We start from the raw sequence: 19502 nt of genomic DNA, 5'->3' as shown, positions 1-19502 counted from the left end.
ACCTTCATGATGTGTTGTGTGTTAACATTTCTAGTCTGTTTTAACACATTTGATCACGTCAGAGTTCATCTTTAAAAATAAATTATTTTTCGTGGTGGATTTCACTTAAGACTTTTTTTCTGTTTCAAAATAGGATTTATCAGCCTGTGCTGTAAAAACAAATCAAACAAGCATCAGGATAATATGCTAGATATTCTGTATTCTGTGCAATGGAATTACCTTGTAATTCAACCATATTGTTATCAAATTGTATGTCTTGAGATGTGTTATTGAAATGGCTGTTATTTTGTGTCACTTCCGTTTTTGTCTCCTTCCTCTTCCCTGTTTGTTGGAGCTTCCTTTTTGGTGATGGCACGCGGCTGGTACTAAACTACAACACCTGCAGACCCTTCTTAAGCAACGTGTGCCAGATAGAACCAACTCGATTGGCTTCCATGTTTCATCCTCCTTGTCCACTGATCCTTTGGTTTTCCACTGAGTTAGTGTTCATTCTACTCTTTTGTCTGTTTCCAACTTCCGCATATTTTCCTGTTTCCTCTGATTTTAGTTTAACCCTTCGTGAGTAGGTTTTGACGGCCGTGTTCATGATTTTGTTTCTATTTTCAGATTCCCGTTCATTGATTTCCCATTTCGGTGACGTTTTCTGTTGGGACTCTTCGATCTGTTTGTTGGATTGTTGGGTATCTTTGTTGAAATTCAATATTATTGCTTGCATCCTGTGAGTCTTTCATGAAGGCATTTGGGTCCTGCTCCCCTCGAATCATTACAATGGCAGTGTGACAGGCTGAATAGTATTGAGTGACTTAGTACCGAGAGTACTTCATTTACACTCAAATGTAAAAATCAAAACCAATACTTGGCACTAAAATCATTGGATTTGATCCCCAATTCATTCCGTCCGCCACCGACTGAGCTCTGAAAATCAGAACACTTTTTTGATGAAGCCCTGTGAGCCACCGCTACCAACACAATCATTCGTCGCACAAACAAAACTCAGGAATAAACACCTTGCTCCAGTCATATCTGATGCAATCATGAAATAATTCTCACTCGGCTGTCTTAAACAATACAAACACTTTAGTCATAAATGGCAGAAACACTCCCAAGATGCTTTTCCATTCCTCTTTTTCTGTTCATCTGCTTTTCTTTTAATCCTTCCTCATTTAGTCTGAATAATAATGCGGCAAAAATGCTCAAAAGAAAACCCACAACCTTTTTTTTTACCTTCCCTGGTCTCAATCCACCTGTTGTTAGCAATTAAAAAACACACAAACACAGCCGTCCCATCTCTAAACACAGATCCGCAGCCAAAATGAGACATTTCTCAGGGGCAATTACGTTGCTGCTAATAAGCCAAGTTCTCGGCGGGTTTGTGTCATCCGTGCGAGCTATTCTGAGGCTTCGCCCTGTGGATCACACACAGATATGAGCGAACACACACACACACTCAGACGCACACATGCACATCTCGCCGGAGTTCTTTCGACAGCTCATTTCTCATCTAAATGTTCCTTCATGCTCCTGCTCCTGCTCTCATCCCGGAGTGGAAGACAAACAAACGCACGCGGAAAACAAACAGATCTTGGATAATACATGACACTTTTAGCAAATACATCAACGGAATGTCACCAAGCTGCCTCCAAGCTGCCTGCAGGTACAAGATTGTATTAAATCCTACAGCAGCAAGTGAAGTTTCCATGGATAACAGCGTTGTTTATGAAATGCTCAGGTGTATCTGCATGTCTCGGCACTACTCTGCCACTTGCTTGATCCTGGTCGGAGCCAGCATTAAATCCATATAGGTAGTTTAATGACGCCGGCAAGCGTATTGAAAACTGCACGTGAACTATGCCACAACGTTTATCACCCAATCACGTGAGTCGAACCCAGAGCCGACGGAAGCAGGCGGTCAGCATGTTGTGCGTGTCAGTCCATCAGTTTAAGACCACTTTTGTTTCACCATTTCACAACTCATTTTCTGAGTGCAGCAAGAGAGAAAACAAGAACAGTTGTTTTCTGTAAACCTGGTGAAGAGCGTGGTCTTGTCAAAGGGTGCGAACCATTTCCCGCCTTAACCCTCAACCCCAATCCTCAAAAAGGCACGTTCTTGCGAGGAGCAACGGCGGTCCCAATTCTCCGAAGTTAAATTGAGGAACAAGATTGAGGAACGTAGCTTCCTCAGTCTTGAGGAACTCTGCGAATACCCAGAATCCTTTGCATAGCATCAAAGATGCCGTCGAACGCAAAGAGACAGAGCTACAAATCCAAGTATTTTCTTTGTTGTCGCTGATCCTGTAAATGCTTCTTGCTCCCCTCTTTTTCTAGTTGGTGGAACCCCCACTGACCATGGCAATAAATTCTATTCTGATTCTGATTCTTTTCTTCTTCTACTTCTGAATTGACAGACGGAATGGCGACTTGGCGTCATGCTGACCCCAACAGGCTAAGGACGTACCTGCATTTCTAAGGAACAAAACCTTCCTTAACCCTTGGTTTTGAGGAATGAGGCTTAGGGTTAAAGATTGACGACTGAGGTTGAGGATTGAGACTGCGGATTAAGGAAGGAATTGGAATTCACCCCAATTTTCTAACTGATTCGATTCATTTCCCAGTCTCCAAGGATGGTTTTTAAAGGGATGTGTTTCAGTTTGTGCATGGTTCTGTTCGTAGGACTACGGTTTTACACTGATGGGGAAGGAAGCTGTGACTTCGTTTAAATTTCTTTGAAAAAATAACAGGTTTAATGTGAGGCGTGTGCAGAGGAACAGCTAAGTGAAATGGATTATAGCACGGCTTGGTCAGACACAGTATCTCTGAGTCATTTAGTACTGAGATGATGAGTTTCATAAAACAGTGCCCGGATTTTCACAGCTCAGTTGCTGGGACTCGTGTTCCAAAAGCTACGTCAATGTACATTGAAACAGCATATAAATCATCTTTTATTAGGCTAAAAAAACATATTATTGAAGGTAAATTAGATTTTTAAAAAAGTCAGTCTCACTCATATACATCATATTCAACCAATGGACAGTGTTTATTTACAAAAGTTGCAGTACAAAATGTCTCTGCTCCAGAAATATATTTATTTATTGGATGGAAATCCTGTCCACAATTTTATTGAGCTCATTCAACAAGTAATGTTTTCCATTTATCAATATAGATCTAGCCTCAGATAAACCTACTGTCGACCGAATCTTACGGAATTTAAATAAAGTTAATTCGCACAATAGCGCGTTTCAAAACAAACAAACGTTCCTCGCGCATCTTTTACACATGTATTTACATTGAAATCATGTGTCTAACTCTCCGAGAGGAAGCTGCCCGTGAAAGAGACTCATCGTTTTAGACGCATCAATCCTCCGAAGGCAGCTTTGTTTTGCTCATTCCACATCTGTCGGGAATTGTATTTGTTAACCGGCGGCGGTAATCCCACCGCAAAAAACCGCAACCGCCTCGTCGCCCAATCTTGTTATTAATCCCAGCGGCTCGATTATCTGCATGTTCCTCCTTCAATCTTTGCCGCTAATCTCAGTATACGCGTGTTTGTACGTGCTGCACCGGGGTTATATCTGTAAGCTCCTGAGCGGAGATCTCCAGGCAATTCTCTGTTGCCTTATCAACATGTATGATGATTCCAGCTCGACTGTTCCGCCACACCTGAAGAGCCCAGGTGCTGCAAACTGAACAGTTATGTATGGGTCACTACTTGGTATATTCAGTAGCAAGGATTCTTTTCCTTGATGCAGCAAGGCTGTTTTCTTTTCCAGTGGAATAGCAGAACAGCGTAAGCATCCACATTCATTTCAGTGTTTTCTGGTCCGAACAGAAGCAGCAGAGGAAATAATTCAATATGAAGACATACCGTCAGGATCCTTGTGAAAGATGAAAATAGATCTATTCGCAAAAGTCCGTCAAATCTTTGAGTGAGAGAGAACCAATAGTTGGGCCACACCAAGGAAAGGGAAGTTGGCTGTCGTGTGTGTGGGAGCCTCCACCGCTGATGTCCGCTTGAATGTCAAGTTATTCACAGGAATAAGCAGCATTTGTCATGTGAAAAGCGTTTTGAAGTCTGGTCTGCGAGAGCCCCATTGTCCGAAATGGAGCCAGCTTCCATGCTCAGCGTGAACGGTAAATAATATATCACTGAAAAGCGTTGAACATGGAGACTGCCAACAGCAGCCCTTTCTCCAGAATTCTTTCCCCACAGTTCTTTCATGTTAATCTGATCAAATAAATTGGTACATTTCCGGCTGCAAGCGATGTCTGTATTGCATCATTTATTTTTAATCTCTTTTAATCATGTTTCATTTGGCATGAACAAACAGACTGAAGAAATACGGGAATATATCCGGCGCGCTTATGGTGTTTTGAAAAAGACGGAGCAGTTGAAGACATACATCTCTTTTTTCAAAATAAACAATCGGCGACAGTGATGTGGCCCTGACTGCTCAGTTACCATAAGGTAGGAACAACAAGGGTTGGAATCCCTGAGGGCGGCGCGTGGACATGGGCATCACAGTGGGCGCCGCAAAGATGTAAAGACTTAAGAAGCTATTTTTCATAGACATAGAATTAAAAAAACTCAAGATGAATTTCTGGGGAAAAAAAATGAGCGAGCGGAAAAGGTAAGAGGACACAGTCGGCATGCTACTGAATTCTTCATGCTACTTTTGGGTGTTGCTTGTCACTATACATTAAAGGACACTTAGGCTAATTTGAGACAAGCGCTATTTCTGATCGTGTTGTGCTCAACTCCGCCGCTGGTTTTAGTCAGAGAAATGTGAGCAGCGCCACAGGAAACTCTCCTGAATTCGTATTCTTCCGTAACTTGCACTACAGCAGAGTTAAACTCCAGTTACTGTAAATAAGATCAAAGGTGTGTGTCCGACTTGGTCCATATATATATATATATATATATATATATATATATATATATATATATATATATATATATATATATATATATATATATATATATATACAGACAGCACACACACACAATGTCATCCAGTCTGCTGATTCATTTGAAAGCATGAGGGGAACAAAGCCTTCTTTGAAGTGACTGCATGTTTGTGTCTAATCCAGGGATTACCATTTTAGTTTTCTTTTTTTTTTTTTTTGTTTTGTGGACAGAGCCTGTAATTTTGCTGAAATCCACCAAGCAGTGAAGCATATTACACACACAAACAAGTTCTGCCTCTCACCCTCTTAGTGTTTAATTTAATGGAGCCGCAGGATATTCCCTCTCTCTCTCTCTCTTTCTCTCTCTCTCTCGCTGCTCCAGAGAAGGTTTTGTGTCACGTCTCTGCCTGGTTAGCAGACAATTTTCAGCATCACTCAGAGAAACTTTAACTCAGTGTGAGGGCATTTACAACCGTTTAAGGATTTTGAAAGAGAGGCACGTACAGTGCAATTTATTAGGTCGGTTAAATACACTACTCACAAAACGTTTGGGATATTGGTGGGTTTCATGCACACTGCGTTTGTCGCACTTTTTTGTGATGGGAGGAAATCGTGTTGGGGTGATAGACAGTTAGTGTGCACGTAATGGTCTCAGCGTATACAGTGCACCTCACATACCGGGGCTAATGCCAAACAATACATAAAGAATGTGACATCACTTCAACATTATGGGATCATAAAAATCTGATATTGACATTTCCTGTTCATCGCTCAAGCAGACGTGAACACATGGCATCACTTGATGGGTGAGCGGCGCCACCTGGCCATGGCATGCTTCCGTGTCGGCAGCAGGCAGGCAGATGTTGCCCGTGAACTTGGTGCGTGATCAGTCGACTCGTAGCAAGACACAGAACAATGGGCCGTGTTTGTGACAGACCCAGGAGTGGAGGCCCACAAGCCACCGCTATGTACTCAGACGCCGCTATGCAACTGCAGCACAGAACAAGAACCAGACAAGCCATTCACAGCACACTGAAGCACTTTGGCTGCCATGTAACAACGGGTCAATTGCTACTTGAAGCCCCTCAAATGTCCATGGCGGCAACGTTAGTAAGGAGGACACCCCTCTGCCTGGAATGCTATGGACTTCACGCTTGATGGCTTAGTGGCTGCTTTGGTATGACTCAGAATGTTCTTTTGTCATGGTGACATCCATGAAGAAGCCCAGTCACTCACGCAGCCGAGCAACAGGGCAACGTCATGCTAACACCACTGTACTTCTGACTGGAGACGACGTACTCTGCCTGCCAAGCTTCAGCCTTCTCGGCCTTCTAATTCATTGCTTGGTTGAACTTAAGCATTTTCAGCTGGACATTCCTGAAGTATTTTTCCAGCCGATCTTAAAAATAAATAAATAAATAAAACTGTGTGAGGCCTTGACAAGCCTTCAGGATGGAATGTCGATGTCAGTTGCCATGGCGTGGTTGTGCTGCAATAAGTGGAAGATGGTGGTGTCAGGATCTTGGGGTTGCAAGGAATGCACTAAAGCACTGGTGGGTCTAAGTGCTTGGATACCTGTGGACTATCTGCCTCTCTCCTTGGTCTGTGCCGTGGTTGTTTTAGTTGAGTCAGAGTAAGGAGTGCTTCTCTAGTCTTCACTTCATCACTCCTTTCTACAGGAGGATTCATTAGATCAGATTAGATTAGATTAGATTAGATTAGATTAGATTAGATTAGATTAGATTAGATTAGATTAGATTAGATTAGATTAGATTAGATTAGATTAGATTAGATTAGGTGGCCTTTATTAGACACACAGTGGTGAAATTCAACATGTCACAGCAGCCAGTGACACATATCAAAGGCATGAACTGGACACAACAGACATCAAAGACGTCCACAAAGCATCAGATCATACTAAAAGAAAAATAAATAAATAAATAAATTAGATAGTATCAGAATCAGAATGAGAATAGAATCTATTGCCATAGTCAGTGGGGGTTCACCAACTAGGAAAGTGCTTCGAAATAAAGTGCTGTTAATAAAAAAAAATATTATTAATAATAATAATAATAATAACCCACAAACAACAAAGGCTGGTCACAGATTTAACAGTCTGATGGCTGAGGGGAGGAAGCTGTTCCTGTGACATAGGGACGGGTGATAACTTATTGTGCACGATATACCGCCAAACACAATCTCCACCATGACAATTCTGCATCTCACAATAAACACACGGCTCACTCACTGACCTGGACCTGCACACGTGAACATGAGGTGACCGTGACGGCGCCACGCTCTCCAGCTCTGCGGCGTGTGACCAATGAGGAGAGTGTGGTGGACTTTGGTTCACCATCGTAGTTTTAAACTTATTTTGAATCCAGGGAACCTTTGATCATGACACTGGTCGACTCTGAGTCTCTGGATCCCTGTTTATTTGATGAGATGGAGTGGTCCTCATAGGTTCTCTGACGCGCTCGTCTGCCTTGGTTCACATCAACACATGCAGGTCTCCAGCTGAGCTGGTGAACATAGTTGGATATTGGATATTGGTGGCGGCAGTGTCCTCTTCCGTGTCCCCATTAGGGTTCACTGATGGAGGACACACTCTCACAGGCAGCGCTAACGCTACGAGCAGCCATCAGTTAGGGACCATCAACAAATTCTAAAGCCTCAAAGTATGAGTGAAATCTTCAATAAGGCCATGGAAAACAAGCATTTTAGGAGTGACACCAGCGGCTTCTACCAGAGACGTGAAACACTGAATTTCTCATCTCTACACTTAACTATTATTTTGAAACATCAACAAATCATGATGTTGGAGACAAACTCCACTAATATGTCTCATCATCAAACAGTTTCAAGAGACAATGTCATGTGTCCAACACATGGAAGAGAATGAAAATGTAATCGTGACAATTACCGCCAAAATTACAACATTTATCACGATCACTTTTTGGTCCAACTCTAATAGATCGATCAGATAGATTTTACAGAAAGGTTCATGTCACTGGTTACACTGACCTGAAGCGCTCTATCGACTGAAGTGGCAGATACTAGAAAGAACACGAGGGACACGTGAGGACAAACCTCCTCTGCTCCTGCAATCCAAAAAGATCAAATCTTTGAAATCCAGTCTGACGAACACGGCACTGAATCATCTCAGTGACAGGTGATCACAACTCCACAGGAGACTTCAATCATCGTTCACTTTTAATGTCTCATATCTTTTAGAGCAGGCGCCGGTGCTGTGCACCTCAAAGTGAACAATGGTTTTTAAACCACACCCAATGAGTTACTCCGCAAACATTTATGATGAGTTTCGCTGCCAGGTAGTAAGAGTCATTTTCTGACTCAGACAGAAGGACCAATAAGCTTCATTCAGTGGTAAGTGCAATGACATTTCCCATTCACAGGATTCACTGAGGTAAAGCCTGTACTGTCCTTGAGCTTTCTTGGATTCATATACACTGTAGTAACTACAGAATGTACAAAAAGTAGACAGTCTTCCACAAACCAAACTTTGAATAATCCACGGAGAGTAAATATTAAACTATATTCAAAAACCATAAATTTCAATGATCAAATGTTTTTTTCCTTTAGCAATAAGAAGTTTATTCAAGTGTACTACGAGATATTTTACACTAAAACTGAGGAAACATACTTGAAGTTTACTTTTCATATAATACATTTGAAATACTTAAAACAGTAAGTATACTTAATAAAATTAACTTCAAGTATAGTACTTCTTTTCTTAGGGATTTCAAGTATAGAGGCGATCCAGAAGCAAACTTTATTATTATATTTTATTACTTTTATTACTTTATTATATATATATATATATATATATATATATATATATATATATATATATATATATATATATATATATATATATATATATATATATATATATATATATATATATATATATATATATATATAGTAGTATAGTTGTTGAATAGTACATCCATTGAATGACGACAGTATTTCAGCATCAAGTGAGAGAAATGTTGCTACCAACACAAACAACTGAAATAATGCGGTTCAGAAGAGAAGAGCGGAAGAGCAGGCATCATGTGAGCGCCAGCAGTGAACTTTCACACCAGCCTGTTCAATGCGCTCCTTAAGGCTGAGAGGACGATGAGTGGAGGGAGTTTTCTGGTGGCCATTTCCAAGAACAAAGGGGGGCAGCAACTACGCAGGGATCAAGTTGATGAGTCACCTCATGTAGGTGTGGGAAATAGATGTTGAGTCCAGGTTTGTGGGAGTAGTCAGCATCAGTGAGCGGCAGTATGGATTCATGCCGAGAAAGAGCACAGCTCTGAGGATGTTGAAAGAGGAGTACAGAGGAGGTCAGAATGATGAGTTGCACTGTCTCTTTGTGGCTCTGGAGAAAGAGAGGAAGTGCGGTATGACAGGGTTTCCGGCAGGATTTTTTTAGAAAAAGTACGCAGCAGAATGCATGACTTTCCGCAGGCAACAGACTTTGGTTATTATGATGTTTCTTTCGGGATTTTTCCGTCAAAAACACGACAAAATGTTTCCACTTCATTTTAAGTTTCATCACCTGAGATTTCAACCTTAAAATGAGATCATTTTACCGTCTTTTCGATGGGCCAGGTCACAGTACCACAGAAAATCATGTCGTACTTCTCAAGGAACGGGTCTAAAAAAAACCCAAAACAATCGACGATCATCCCAATCAGTTTTTTTTTTCTTTCCCTTTTTCTCAAGCGCTTTATTTGTGAACTTTGAGACAATTTCAAGAGTGTGTTTACAACTTCTTTTAAAATTGTAATTCAATTACACTAGAACAAGTTCGTTTTCTCCGCACCTTACATGTCTGTGCCTTTACTTCTTCTTCTTCTTTTTCCTTCAGCTTCTCCCTTCAGTGGTGGCCACAGTGGATCATCCTCCTCCATCTCCCCCTGTCCTCTGCTTCCTCTTCTCTCAAACCTACAAACCTCATGTCCTCCTTCACCACCTCCATCAGTCTCCTCTGTGGCCTTCCTCTCCACCTTCTGCCTGGCAGTTCCAACATCTCAACATCTTCATCTACCAATGTACTGGCTCTCTCTCTCTCCTCTGTACATGTCTTTTCAACATCTTCACCTTCTTTTTCCTTCAACTTCTCCCTTCAGAGGTGGCCACAGCGGATCATCTTCCTCCATCTCCCCCTGTCCTCTGCTTCCTCTTCTCTCAAACCTACAAACCTCATGTCCTCCTTCACCACCTCCATCAGTCTCCTCTTTGGCCTTCCTCTCCACCTTCTGCCTGGCAGTTCCAACCTCAACATCTTCATCTACCAATGGACTGGCTCTCTCTCTCCTCTGTACATGTCCAAACCACAAAAACGAAGCCCTCCATTTGAGGTCATTACGACTCTAAAGTGCCCTCAACCTTAATAACTGATGCCTCTCTTCGCTGAACCAAACACTCCCTTTATTTAAATTTGAAACCCATCGCCTTGATGAAGGTGTAATAGCAGATAACAGCTGGAACTGAGCTTATAATTTGCCTCTGGCAGGGATAAAAATACCGTCTGTGATTCCGCTTTAATTCATGCTAATATTCATTTCTAATACACTGGTGACATTGCAGCAGTTAATGAGCAAAACCAGGAAGAAAGGACTTGGGAGGGAAAATGAAGCGCACGGCGGTTACGGGCTTATTAGCGCTCACGCTGCCAAGGGTTTAAATAAAGCTGATGTTTGCGCGCCTGGCAGGTTGTTTGTCCTAAGTCGATTTCCTTTTAATGTGTTAATCATCCGCAGTATTTCAGAGAGATCCTCGTCTCTTTTCAGACTCACGGTCAGAAGAACTTTTCATCCTGGACAGCAATATCATAGCAGATCTGCGGAGCGTCGTCGGCCGGAGGCATCCCCACCATTATCTTGTTGTTTTACCACTTGCATGCTCGACACCACAGGTGGTAGGAAATAGAACTAAACTTGTTTCTGATCCATTTTGACTCGGTATTTCTTAGTCATCCGCCAAAGCAAACCTGCTTGCTGCTGACGTAAGCTTGCAAAAGTGTGACTACATTCACATGCAAGTGGAGGCGGTTCTCAGTCTCCGTCTATGGGCCGAGAATTGGCCATAAGAAAAGTGAGTAAGAATGTATGGTTCAAATGCAATATCTGGCTTTAACCCATTATTTCAATAGTCGTTTTATGTGTCACGATACAGACACATGAAAAAGACAAATTGAAGCAATTGAAGTTTTCACCCCACAAACCTGTTAGTCACTGTGTTTCCTTGCCACTCACTCTGTGCAGATGATATCAATCATAAGCGAAATCTTTTTTTTTTCAGTGAGTGCTTGTCAGGGACACTTTTCATTGCTTTCGTTCCAGAATAGAAATAAATTACAGTGGTGCCTCGGTTTTCAAACGTCCCGGACTTTGAACAAATCAGAGTTCGAACAAAAATTTCTAGATTATTTTGCTTCGGATTTCAAACAAAAATCCAGAACTTGAACATCCCCGAAAAAAGCCGGAAAAAACATGACGTGCGCGGACCGACTAGCTGACCCACAACATGCTTTGTTATTGTGTATAACGCAGCCTCTGTATGCAGACGTGTCCCGTTAGCTACAGTTACTGACTGTTGTTTCTTCATATTGAGGTGTAAAACCTTTCCTGTCTCCACACTGGACCGTGGTAGAGTGTCACAGGGGAGGTGCTGGAGCGCTCACTCCAGGGTTTGATGTCCTGTTGTGGGCTGGAGCTGGGACAGGGATGAGGCCAGTCTGGGACAGAGCGTGACTTGGTTTATGACTTTGTCACAGCCAAACTGCACAGAAGCGCACATTCAGAGCTGGACACGCACCGGGCACCTCTTCACTTCTGGAGAGACCTCACTCACTCGGCAACCGCTCCCACATGCAGCGGCCACACACATAGAGGAACAGCCACCTGCAGCAGACACTCTACATTCACTCCTACAAAAGCCTGTTTTAAGGCTTGGAACGCATTAGTTCTTTTTCCATTCATTGTAATGGGAAAAATCCATTCAGATTTCGAACAAGTCGCTTCTCGAATGGACGTCTGGAACAGAGTGCGGTCGAGAACCCAGGTACCGCTGTATTTTGAGGATGTTCTTTCTGCTGGATTTCTTGGTGTTGGTAAATCAATTGACTGACCGTACTGAGTGTTCCTGTGATGTTAATGTGAGTTTCTCAAATGAATGTCTCACTGATGCAATCCTGCTGGACGGAATTAAGGACCTAAAAACGGAACATTGCGACTGTAGTTTGAGCCCAAAGCTACACTTATGCAGACCTACAAAATGGTTGATAATAAGTTTGTCGATTTATTGGTGATATTGACAAAGGCCCAAAGCAAAATTCAATGTATCTGTAATATAACGTCTCTGCTAGCGAACGTCATTGGTATGGCTGCTGACTTCAGGAGGTCTATGACCTGGAATGGAAAGTTCTCTCCCATATTTGTGTGTACTTCGAGTTTGAAAGTCCAATCTTTGATGGACTAAGGCAATAATTTGGTTTTCAGTCATGGTCATGGTCTACAGAATGCTCCCAGCTCTGCCCTAAAATGAGTTGTTATTTGCATCCCATCCTCACTCCCAAGGTGTAACATATTTACGATAGGAAAGTGGACTTTTGCGTCCTATCCTGACACCAAAGGCAGCCTTCTGCGATGCATGTTTGTGGAATGGCAAAGCGACACATAAAAAACAACAACAAAAAAACAGAGGTCCAGGTTAGGTAATGCATGGGACTGCGCTCCAAGAAAGCTGCTGTTTGTCTCCCCTTCCCTCACTCTTCCTTCCATCCCCAACCCCGCCCGACGCTTGATCGATACCCCCCACCTGGACCACTACATGGGAACGTTCTTTTAGTCCATTGAAACACCTGTGCATACGCGTCAACATGCAATGCTGAAGGCTACCTTTGGTGTCAGTATCGGACACAAAAGTCCACTTTCCCACCATCAAGGCTAGCAACCGACTTGCGACCTGCTCGACTTGCGTCCACCCGTACTCATGACCACGGTCAGCAGATGCTTTTTTTAAATTTAATTCACTATCTGGCAGCATGTAGCAGCCTGGCAATGCGTACAACAGCTACGGCAGCTCACACAGCCATCTACCACTACAGTAGCACCTATAACCCTCGCGTCGGCTACTTTTCCACTCACGTCCAACCGATCCTGGTTGTAAGTCGGATGTTACTTGTATACTGTATTACGCCATGGTAGTAAGGATGGGTTCTTATTAGTTACACAGACGCTGAACTAATATACATCAGTTGCTTCCGACAATGCTTTCTGCATGTTCCACGTCCGAGCTATTATGGAGGAAAAATACAGATTCAGGAGGACAGCTTTTTAGTCAAACACCTGAAATGTTCAAAGCTCAAATGTAATATAGACATAGAAAAGCAAACACATGATGTACTAGAACATACTTAGAGAGGTCAAAAAGGTCAATACATTACTTGTCCCGGACCATCCCAAATGTCTGACGTGTCATGAACAATCCAAGCCATGATACAACAAAGTATAAAAAACACTGATGACAATATACTGTAGTATTATGACCATCAAAAAAGGTTAACATAATTAAAATAAACAAGTATACACAACAAAAAATAACATCTATCCTCGGTCATACAGATGAAATTCTAGGCCACAAGCAATGCTTCATTGACACGTCAAATCCATACTTCAATGTGCAGCATTTGAAAAAGTTCTGCATCTTAATTGAAATCTTTCCACACTAATGCAGACACCATAAAAATCCCTCTATCTAAGACGGCGGTTACATAACAGTGAGTCCACTGTGTGGTGGAGTGAAGCACGTACAGCCAGAACACCTGAAACCTTTCCTAAATGTAGCCGCACTGTCTACAGGGCATCTCAGAATAAAACACCACCAACACAAAGAGACAAATGTTGACGCACTTATTTATAAAATCTGAACCTCAACAGCCAGGAGACACTAAACAAAGGCAGTGATAGTCAGGAAAAAGGGATGATCCAAAATAAAAGAATGTGCAGAAGAAACAGCCTCCGGTTAAAAAAAAAAAAAAAAAAAAAAAAAAATCAAAAGAACCGCCCGGAGTGAAGAATGAGTTTCTTACGTGATGAAAACTTTGATCTTCAAACCAGACACAGACGCGTCGATCGTTCTATAAATAGCTTCTCTAATCCACGACATAATTGCTTACTCAATGTCGACTCCCGAGGCGGCAGTTACGTCAGCAAGCCGCTAACCAGGTGAAATCCTTTGCTGAGGACCTGAAGTGCCTTCACTATAATTAAAAAAATACCTCAGACAGGACAGGGTCAATAAATAACTGAAGGTTTTGAATTATATTGCACAAACAAGTCATTAAAGATCCAAATGCTCGACGGAGTTCTTTAGAAAGTATTCAATAATTACTTGTATTATGGTATTTATATAGCAGTGACAGTTGTTACCGGCTGCAAAGTATGTATATCCAAAACACTGACTGCGGAGCAGAGCTAGCCAGCGGCATCAGAATTTAGGGACTGTCATAAAAAGGTCCATTGTAGAGTGGAACTTTAAACAAAGCGACAAAGCTCTTTCGGCTCAGAAGTCCGAGATGTGAACACTTTGTCTCGGGAAACTCAGCGGGGGGTGAGCTTCTGGCCTCAGGCGACTTAGTGCTAGAAGCCGGAAACTATGTGTACAGCACGACTCCACACAAACATGATAGATGCCGGGCAGTAAAGGGTCTGATCGCTGCCTGGCCGAATAATATTGTTCAAAAACAACTTCTCAAACTCCCAGAACACTGAGGTGTGCAGCCGGGAGCTGCAGGAAAATGGTGCTCGGGAACGGGAGCGCGGTGCAGCGGTCCGGGACTCGTGTGCAGGAGTTCCTGCTCCACTGATCCCACTGATGCACAAGACACGTGGCAGCGAGGATGAGAACAACAACAACAAACATGGAGGAATCATCCCTGAACCAAAGCAAACAAAAGCATCTGTTTGCTTCGGTTCAGGGAGGTTTTTCACTACACAATGACCAGGGTTTCCACGACTCTGAATGGACTTGACATTCTTATTCAAATATTTTCAAGACATGAAAAGAGCTTTAGTTTAAATAAGGTGATATAAGAACTTGAATGTAGCCACCATCGTGATGTATAGTGCTATTGTCAAACTGATGCAAAATAAACAATATTTTGTTGTTCTCAAGCAAAGAAACTACAGAAACAGCCAGGACTAAACAGCTTTCTTTTGTTTCTACTTCACTCCCAGAACTTGACTGACAACTCACCTATATCCGTGCTGAGTGTCCACACACACACCTCCATTCAGGCAGGGGTTTTTCGGATACCCTGAGCAGGGCTGATGGGACAGTTCTCGGCCCGGGCAGGAGCACACCGCGGTGGACACCACCATCAAGGACACCAGGCTCATGCTGCCACAGTCCACCACGGTGGGCGTGTCTCTCAGGGTCAAGGTGTTGGTGCAGCCACTGGCTCGGGCACATTCCGATCCAGGACACTCGTCCACCCGGATTTGCAACACGGCGATCTGCAGGAATGACTGGAGCTGCAAGACAATGAGAAGCCATTGGTTCATTTAAAAGCCCAACGAAAGAACAGTTTGTGAAACCTTTCTGTGTTTGAGGTCCCCAAAAGGGAACGTGTCCCTGACGACTCATTTATGACTCTGCTGGTATCGTTCACTCAGTCGGATTTGCATCAGTAGAACAATCCACAGACATGAAGGAAGCAGGATCCAGACTGGTGGACAACTTTTGAACTTCAGATGACATAAAGTCTCAAGTTTGGGGGGGCTGTGACACACAAACAACAATAACCGGCTTATTAGCATAAAAAGACTCGGGCTGGCTCGGGGGGACAACTGCTTTGAGAATACAGAGCTCTGTATTCTGACCGGGCTCCTTTTGAATTCAGTGCTAAAAATTGCTTTTTCATGCCCCGACACCAAACTCCATGTTGGCTGCTACTTATGCAGAGCAGTTTTTAATAATTTGGTATATTTTCTTGAGAGTCATATGAGCATTTGCAGGAAAACATATTGTCTTTGTAGCAACCCCTCCTCACTCCCATGGCGTGATACTGTTTCTTGACGTCGGGAAAAAGTTGACTTAAGTGTCCTATTCTGACGACAAAGGCAGCCTTCAGCGTCGCATGTTGACGCTTTAGGTTTTCAACTGAAGCACATGAAACACAAAGGCGGAGGTGGGGGTTTGGTAAACCATGGGATGATGCTCTTATATTCCTTTAATCTCAGTTCTCGTGAAAATGCCTATTGTAGTCCTGTTTCCTCTGTATTTGTGATTGTATGCTTCTTTTTATTGTTGTATGGAAAGTACTGTGGTGAGCACTCGCTGTGGCAGTGTGCAATAGAAATGAAATTGACCTTGACCTTGAGGTAAGCCATGGGATGGCGCTCCATTCGTTCTACGTTTATCAACAGAGGTGAGTTGAGTGAGAGGTGAGAGGTGAGTTGAGTGAGAAGCGTTTCAATGTGTCACTTGGTATTAACCCTCGTCTTATGCTGAGGCTCAATTTGACCCATTTCCGTTTTTGTGTTGAAAAAAGTAGTGGTCATCCTTACTTTTTCTTCATGAAATTTTGTGACTTTTCCTCATCAAAGGTCATGAACAGGTGTGTAAAATCTGGACCCTTTGATGTATAGTGACCTGTCTGTACAGATTTGTATATGAAGATGATGTTGCAGGTCATTTTGACCCGGACACTTTAAAGCCCGCCAAACGGCTGTGTGTTTTAGAGACAGTGACTTCACTACGTAGCACAAAAGGGGGTAATAAAAAGCAAGTAGCAATCCACACCCCCTTCTTTTTTTTTGGAAACACCAATGGGTCAACATTCAGCACCTTTGTTGTCAATACAGTCCACGTTCCGAACATCAATATATGACGCCATGGGAGTGAGGACGGGTTGTTCATGTGAAGAGAGAAAAGCAGAGTGGATGACCATTCACATCAGTGAAAGGAAAGGAAACTGACAGAAGCTTTCAATTCAGAAAATTATTTTTGTATCCAATTCTGGGGAAGATTATTTTTGATCCGGTCACACAGTTTATCCCATTACAGACATGTGTTCCGGTATGCAGATTAGGTTTAAAAAAAAATGTTTTTTTCTGCTCCGATTCCTGTGAAAGTGGGCTAAACACATGAAGGGAAAGTCGTTGGTGGAGCAGCTTGATCATAGCAGTTGGAGGAAAATGGAAATGGAGTTCATAGTGTGCAGGCGAGTAAAAGAGGCACAGGTCAAGTCAAATCTCGTGGAGCGTACGCCTGCACGCAGGTCACTCAGCCATACACACACATGCGTGATCCTGAAAGAAGGTCAGCTGAAGCTCAATGTTCTGGACTGATTGGACATTGTTCAGTGTGAGTGGATTACCACTTGCTCACCGTGCACGTCACATCCACCGCATTCATCCAGCCGGCTTGTCTTCGCCGCCTGCAGTCAAGATTTCCTGCTATTACCCATTAGGTCTGTCTATTACTTTCAGTGCGAAGCAAACACTGGTGAAATTGAGCTCCGCCGACTGCTTCTTTGCTTATTTACAAGACAGATAAATGCTCCTTCAACACAGCAAGACCACACGAACGTGGGTCTCCAACAAATAACTGAACCATGGTTAGGGCTGGACATTGATAGATCGAGTTCCAATTTCGAAGAAGCTCTCAAACTGGTTCCTTTGGAATCCAGTAGCACCAGACAGTAAGAGTCGATCAAAATTTGGATGGAGTTACAGTAGCAAACACTGGTATTCCTCAAAGCACGGCAGACTTGAGGAGGCTTCTGGTAGGACCGCCATGGCAAACAGGTCCAAGGTAAGGGACCTGTGCAACTGGGTTGTTAAAGAAAGAAAACTCAAGGATGATGTTGCAAATGCAAGGCTGAGTTCATGGGCTCAGGTCAGGCTCGGCAGAAAAGAGGAACCTCTCCATCTGTGACTGGGTTCTGCAAGGCTGTGTGTGTCCAGAGTCACTCCAACACCTAGATTCCTTCAGCGGACTTGGATCATGAAACAGTATCTCTTTGCTCCTGAGGAAGGAGTCCAGGCCGTTCTGATGGGTTAGATCCAGTGTTGGGAATAACGCGTTATGAAGTAACGCGTTATAGGAAATACGTTATCTTTTGTAATAACCAGTGCTATAACGCGTTCCTTTGCCAAAATGACCAACGCGCTTATTATTACACACAACATGCTTGTTACTTGTTACTTCACATTCAAAAAGTTAATTTAACAAGGTTAAAAAGCAGTGTCCATAACACGCTTGAAAAGCTTCCGAGGTGGACGTGAAGCCCGCGTTAGTCACGTGATGCAGCGCCGCGTCATTATGTTTCCATTTTAGCTGTAAAAGACCAGAGGAATGTTGTAGTGGTGGCAAGCTATGTGGAGGCTCGAAACCACGTCCAACCTGGCGAAACATCTTCAGAAAGTGCACGCGTTGATCGACCGAGCTGGTGGGAAAAGAGCCCAAAGCAGACGCTGCTAAGGTTCGCTGGTCTGACGCCACAGGAGAAGCCACTGCAGCCAGACAGCAGTAGCTTGACTTCTCAGAAGCAGTTGAACACACGAGTAGCAGCAAGGTGTGTTGCAGAAGACATGCTGCCTGTCGCAGCTGTGGAGGTGTCACTGCAGTTCGTGTTTCCAGGTGGTACAGTTGTGTTGCTGTTGACATGATCATCAGCATCGGTTTGGCGCTAGTGTCTGTTCCTGCTGTAAAAAGAGTTTTTGTACTGCGAAAAGTATAGTTTGTGATCTAAATGATGACAATAAATATGCCCATCAAAAGTTTCAATATTGTCATTCGTTCACCTGCCATGGCACCTTTAGGTCACTAAGTGGCGACTTTGTAATAGGATGGCACTAGAAGTGGGTTAGAGCTTATAAATGATAGATTTATTAGCTGACTATCTAGTTTAGCAGGCCTCACAAATGATAGTAATGGGTCTGATTCTGGCCCAGCGTCGCTGGTTCCCGACCCAGCCTGATGACCGTGACTGTTCTAAGAGGATTATGTTTGAGCTCCACTATAATATACAGTTTTTAAAAAGTTACTTTTGATAGTAACTAGTTACTTTGAAAGTAATGAGTAACTTGAAGTAACAAAGTTACTTTTGAACGAGGTAACTAGTAACTGTAACTAAGTTACTAAGTGAAAGTACCTTGCACAACACCGGTTAAATCTACCAACCTGGAAGACCCAGTGAGGGCTGCTGTCCAAAGCTGATCAAGAGGAATTTGACTGGCAACCACCAAGGTTTTGCCAGAGTGACATACAAGGAGCTGGTGTGAGAGACCCTTTACGTTGAGTTCACGCTGGTAGATCATTAGGTAACATGATCGGAACGGTCCAAACTGTTGCCTTTCCCGGATGCTGGAATTCCACTGCTCACATACCAGAAAAGCGGCGAGCCTGTGCTAAAGTTTGTCCATCGCACTTGTCACCTTGAACCCCGGGACCGATGATCTAGGTCTGAACGATTTATCGTAACCTGAATGAAATTGTGATTTCAAACAACATGATTGTTTTTTTTCGCTGAGCTATGGCTCAGCAGTTCCTTCCACAATGACACAACTCACCCT

The 19502-nt window shown here is 43.0% G+C and overlaps 1 protein-coding gene across 2 annotated transcripts in view; it reads right to left on the bottom strand.

Annotated features, from left to right (window-relative positions):
• The window catches only part of si:ch211-186j3.6 (neural-cadherin), a 323558-nt gene that overhangs the window by 106860 nt on the left and 197196 nt on the right, over nt 1-19502 (bottom strand). For both annotated transcript variants that reach the window (XR_008413679.1, XM_053853874.1), the window contains exon 26: nt 15178-15455. Coding sequence is in view for 1 of the 2 variants with exons in the window: in XM_053853874.1 (XP_053709849.1) it covers nt 15178-15455 (278 nt within the window). In the remaining variant the exon portion in view is untranslated. The remainder of the gene's footprint in view (nt 1-15177; nt 15456-19502) is intronic.

This window comes from Synchiropus splendidus, chromosome 1 (assembly GCF_027744825.2).
Source record: "Synchiropus splendidus isolate RoL2022-P1 chromosome 1, RoL_Sspl_1.0, whole genome shotgun sequence".
Taxonomy (NCBI): domain Eukaryota; kingdom Metazoa; phylum Chordata; class Actinopteri; order Syngnathiformes; family Callionymidae; genus Synchiropus; species Synchiropus splendidus.
Note: the sequence above shows the minus strand (reverse complement) of the source record. Positions and strands in the feature narration are given on the sequence as shown.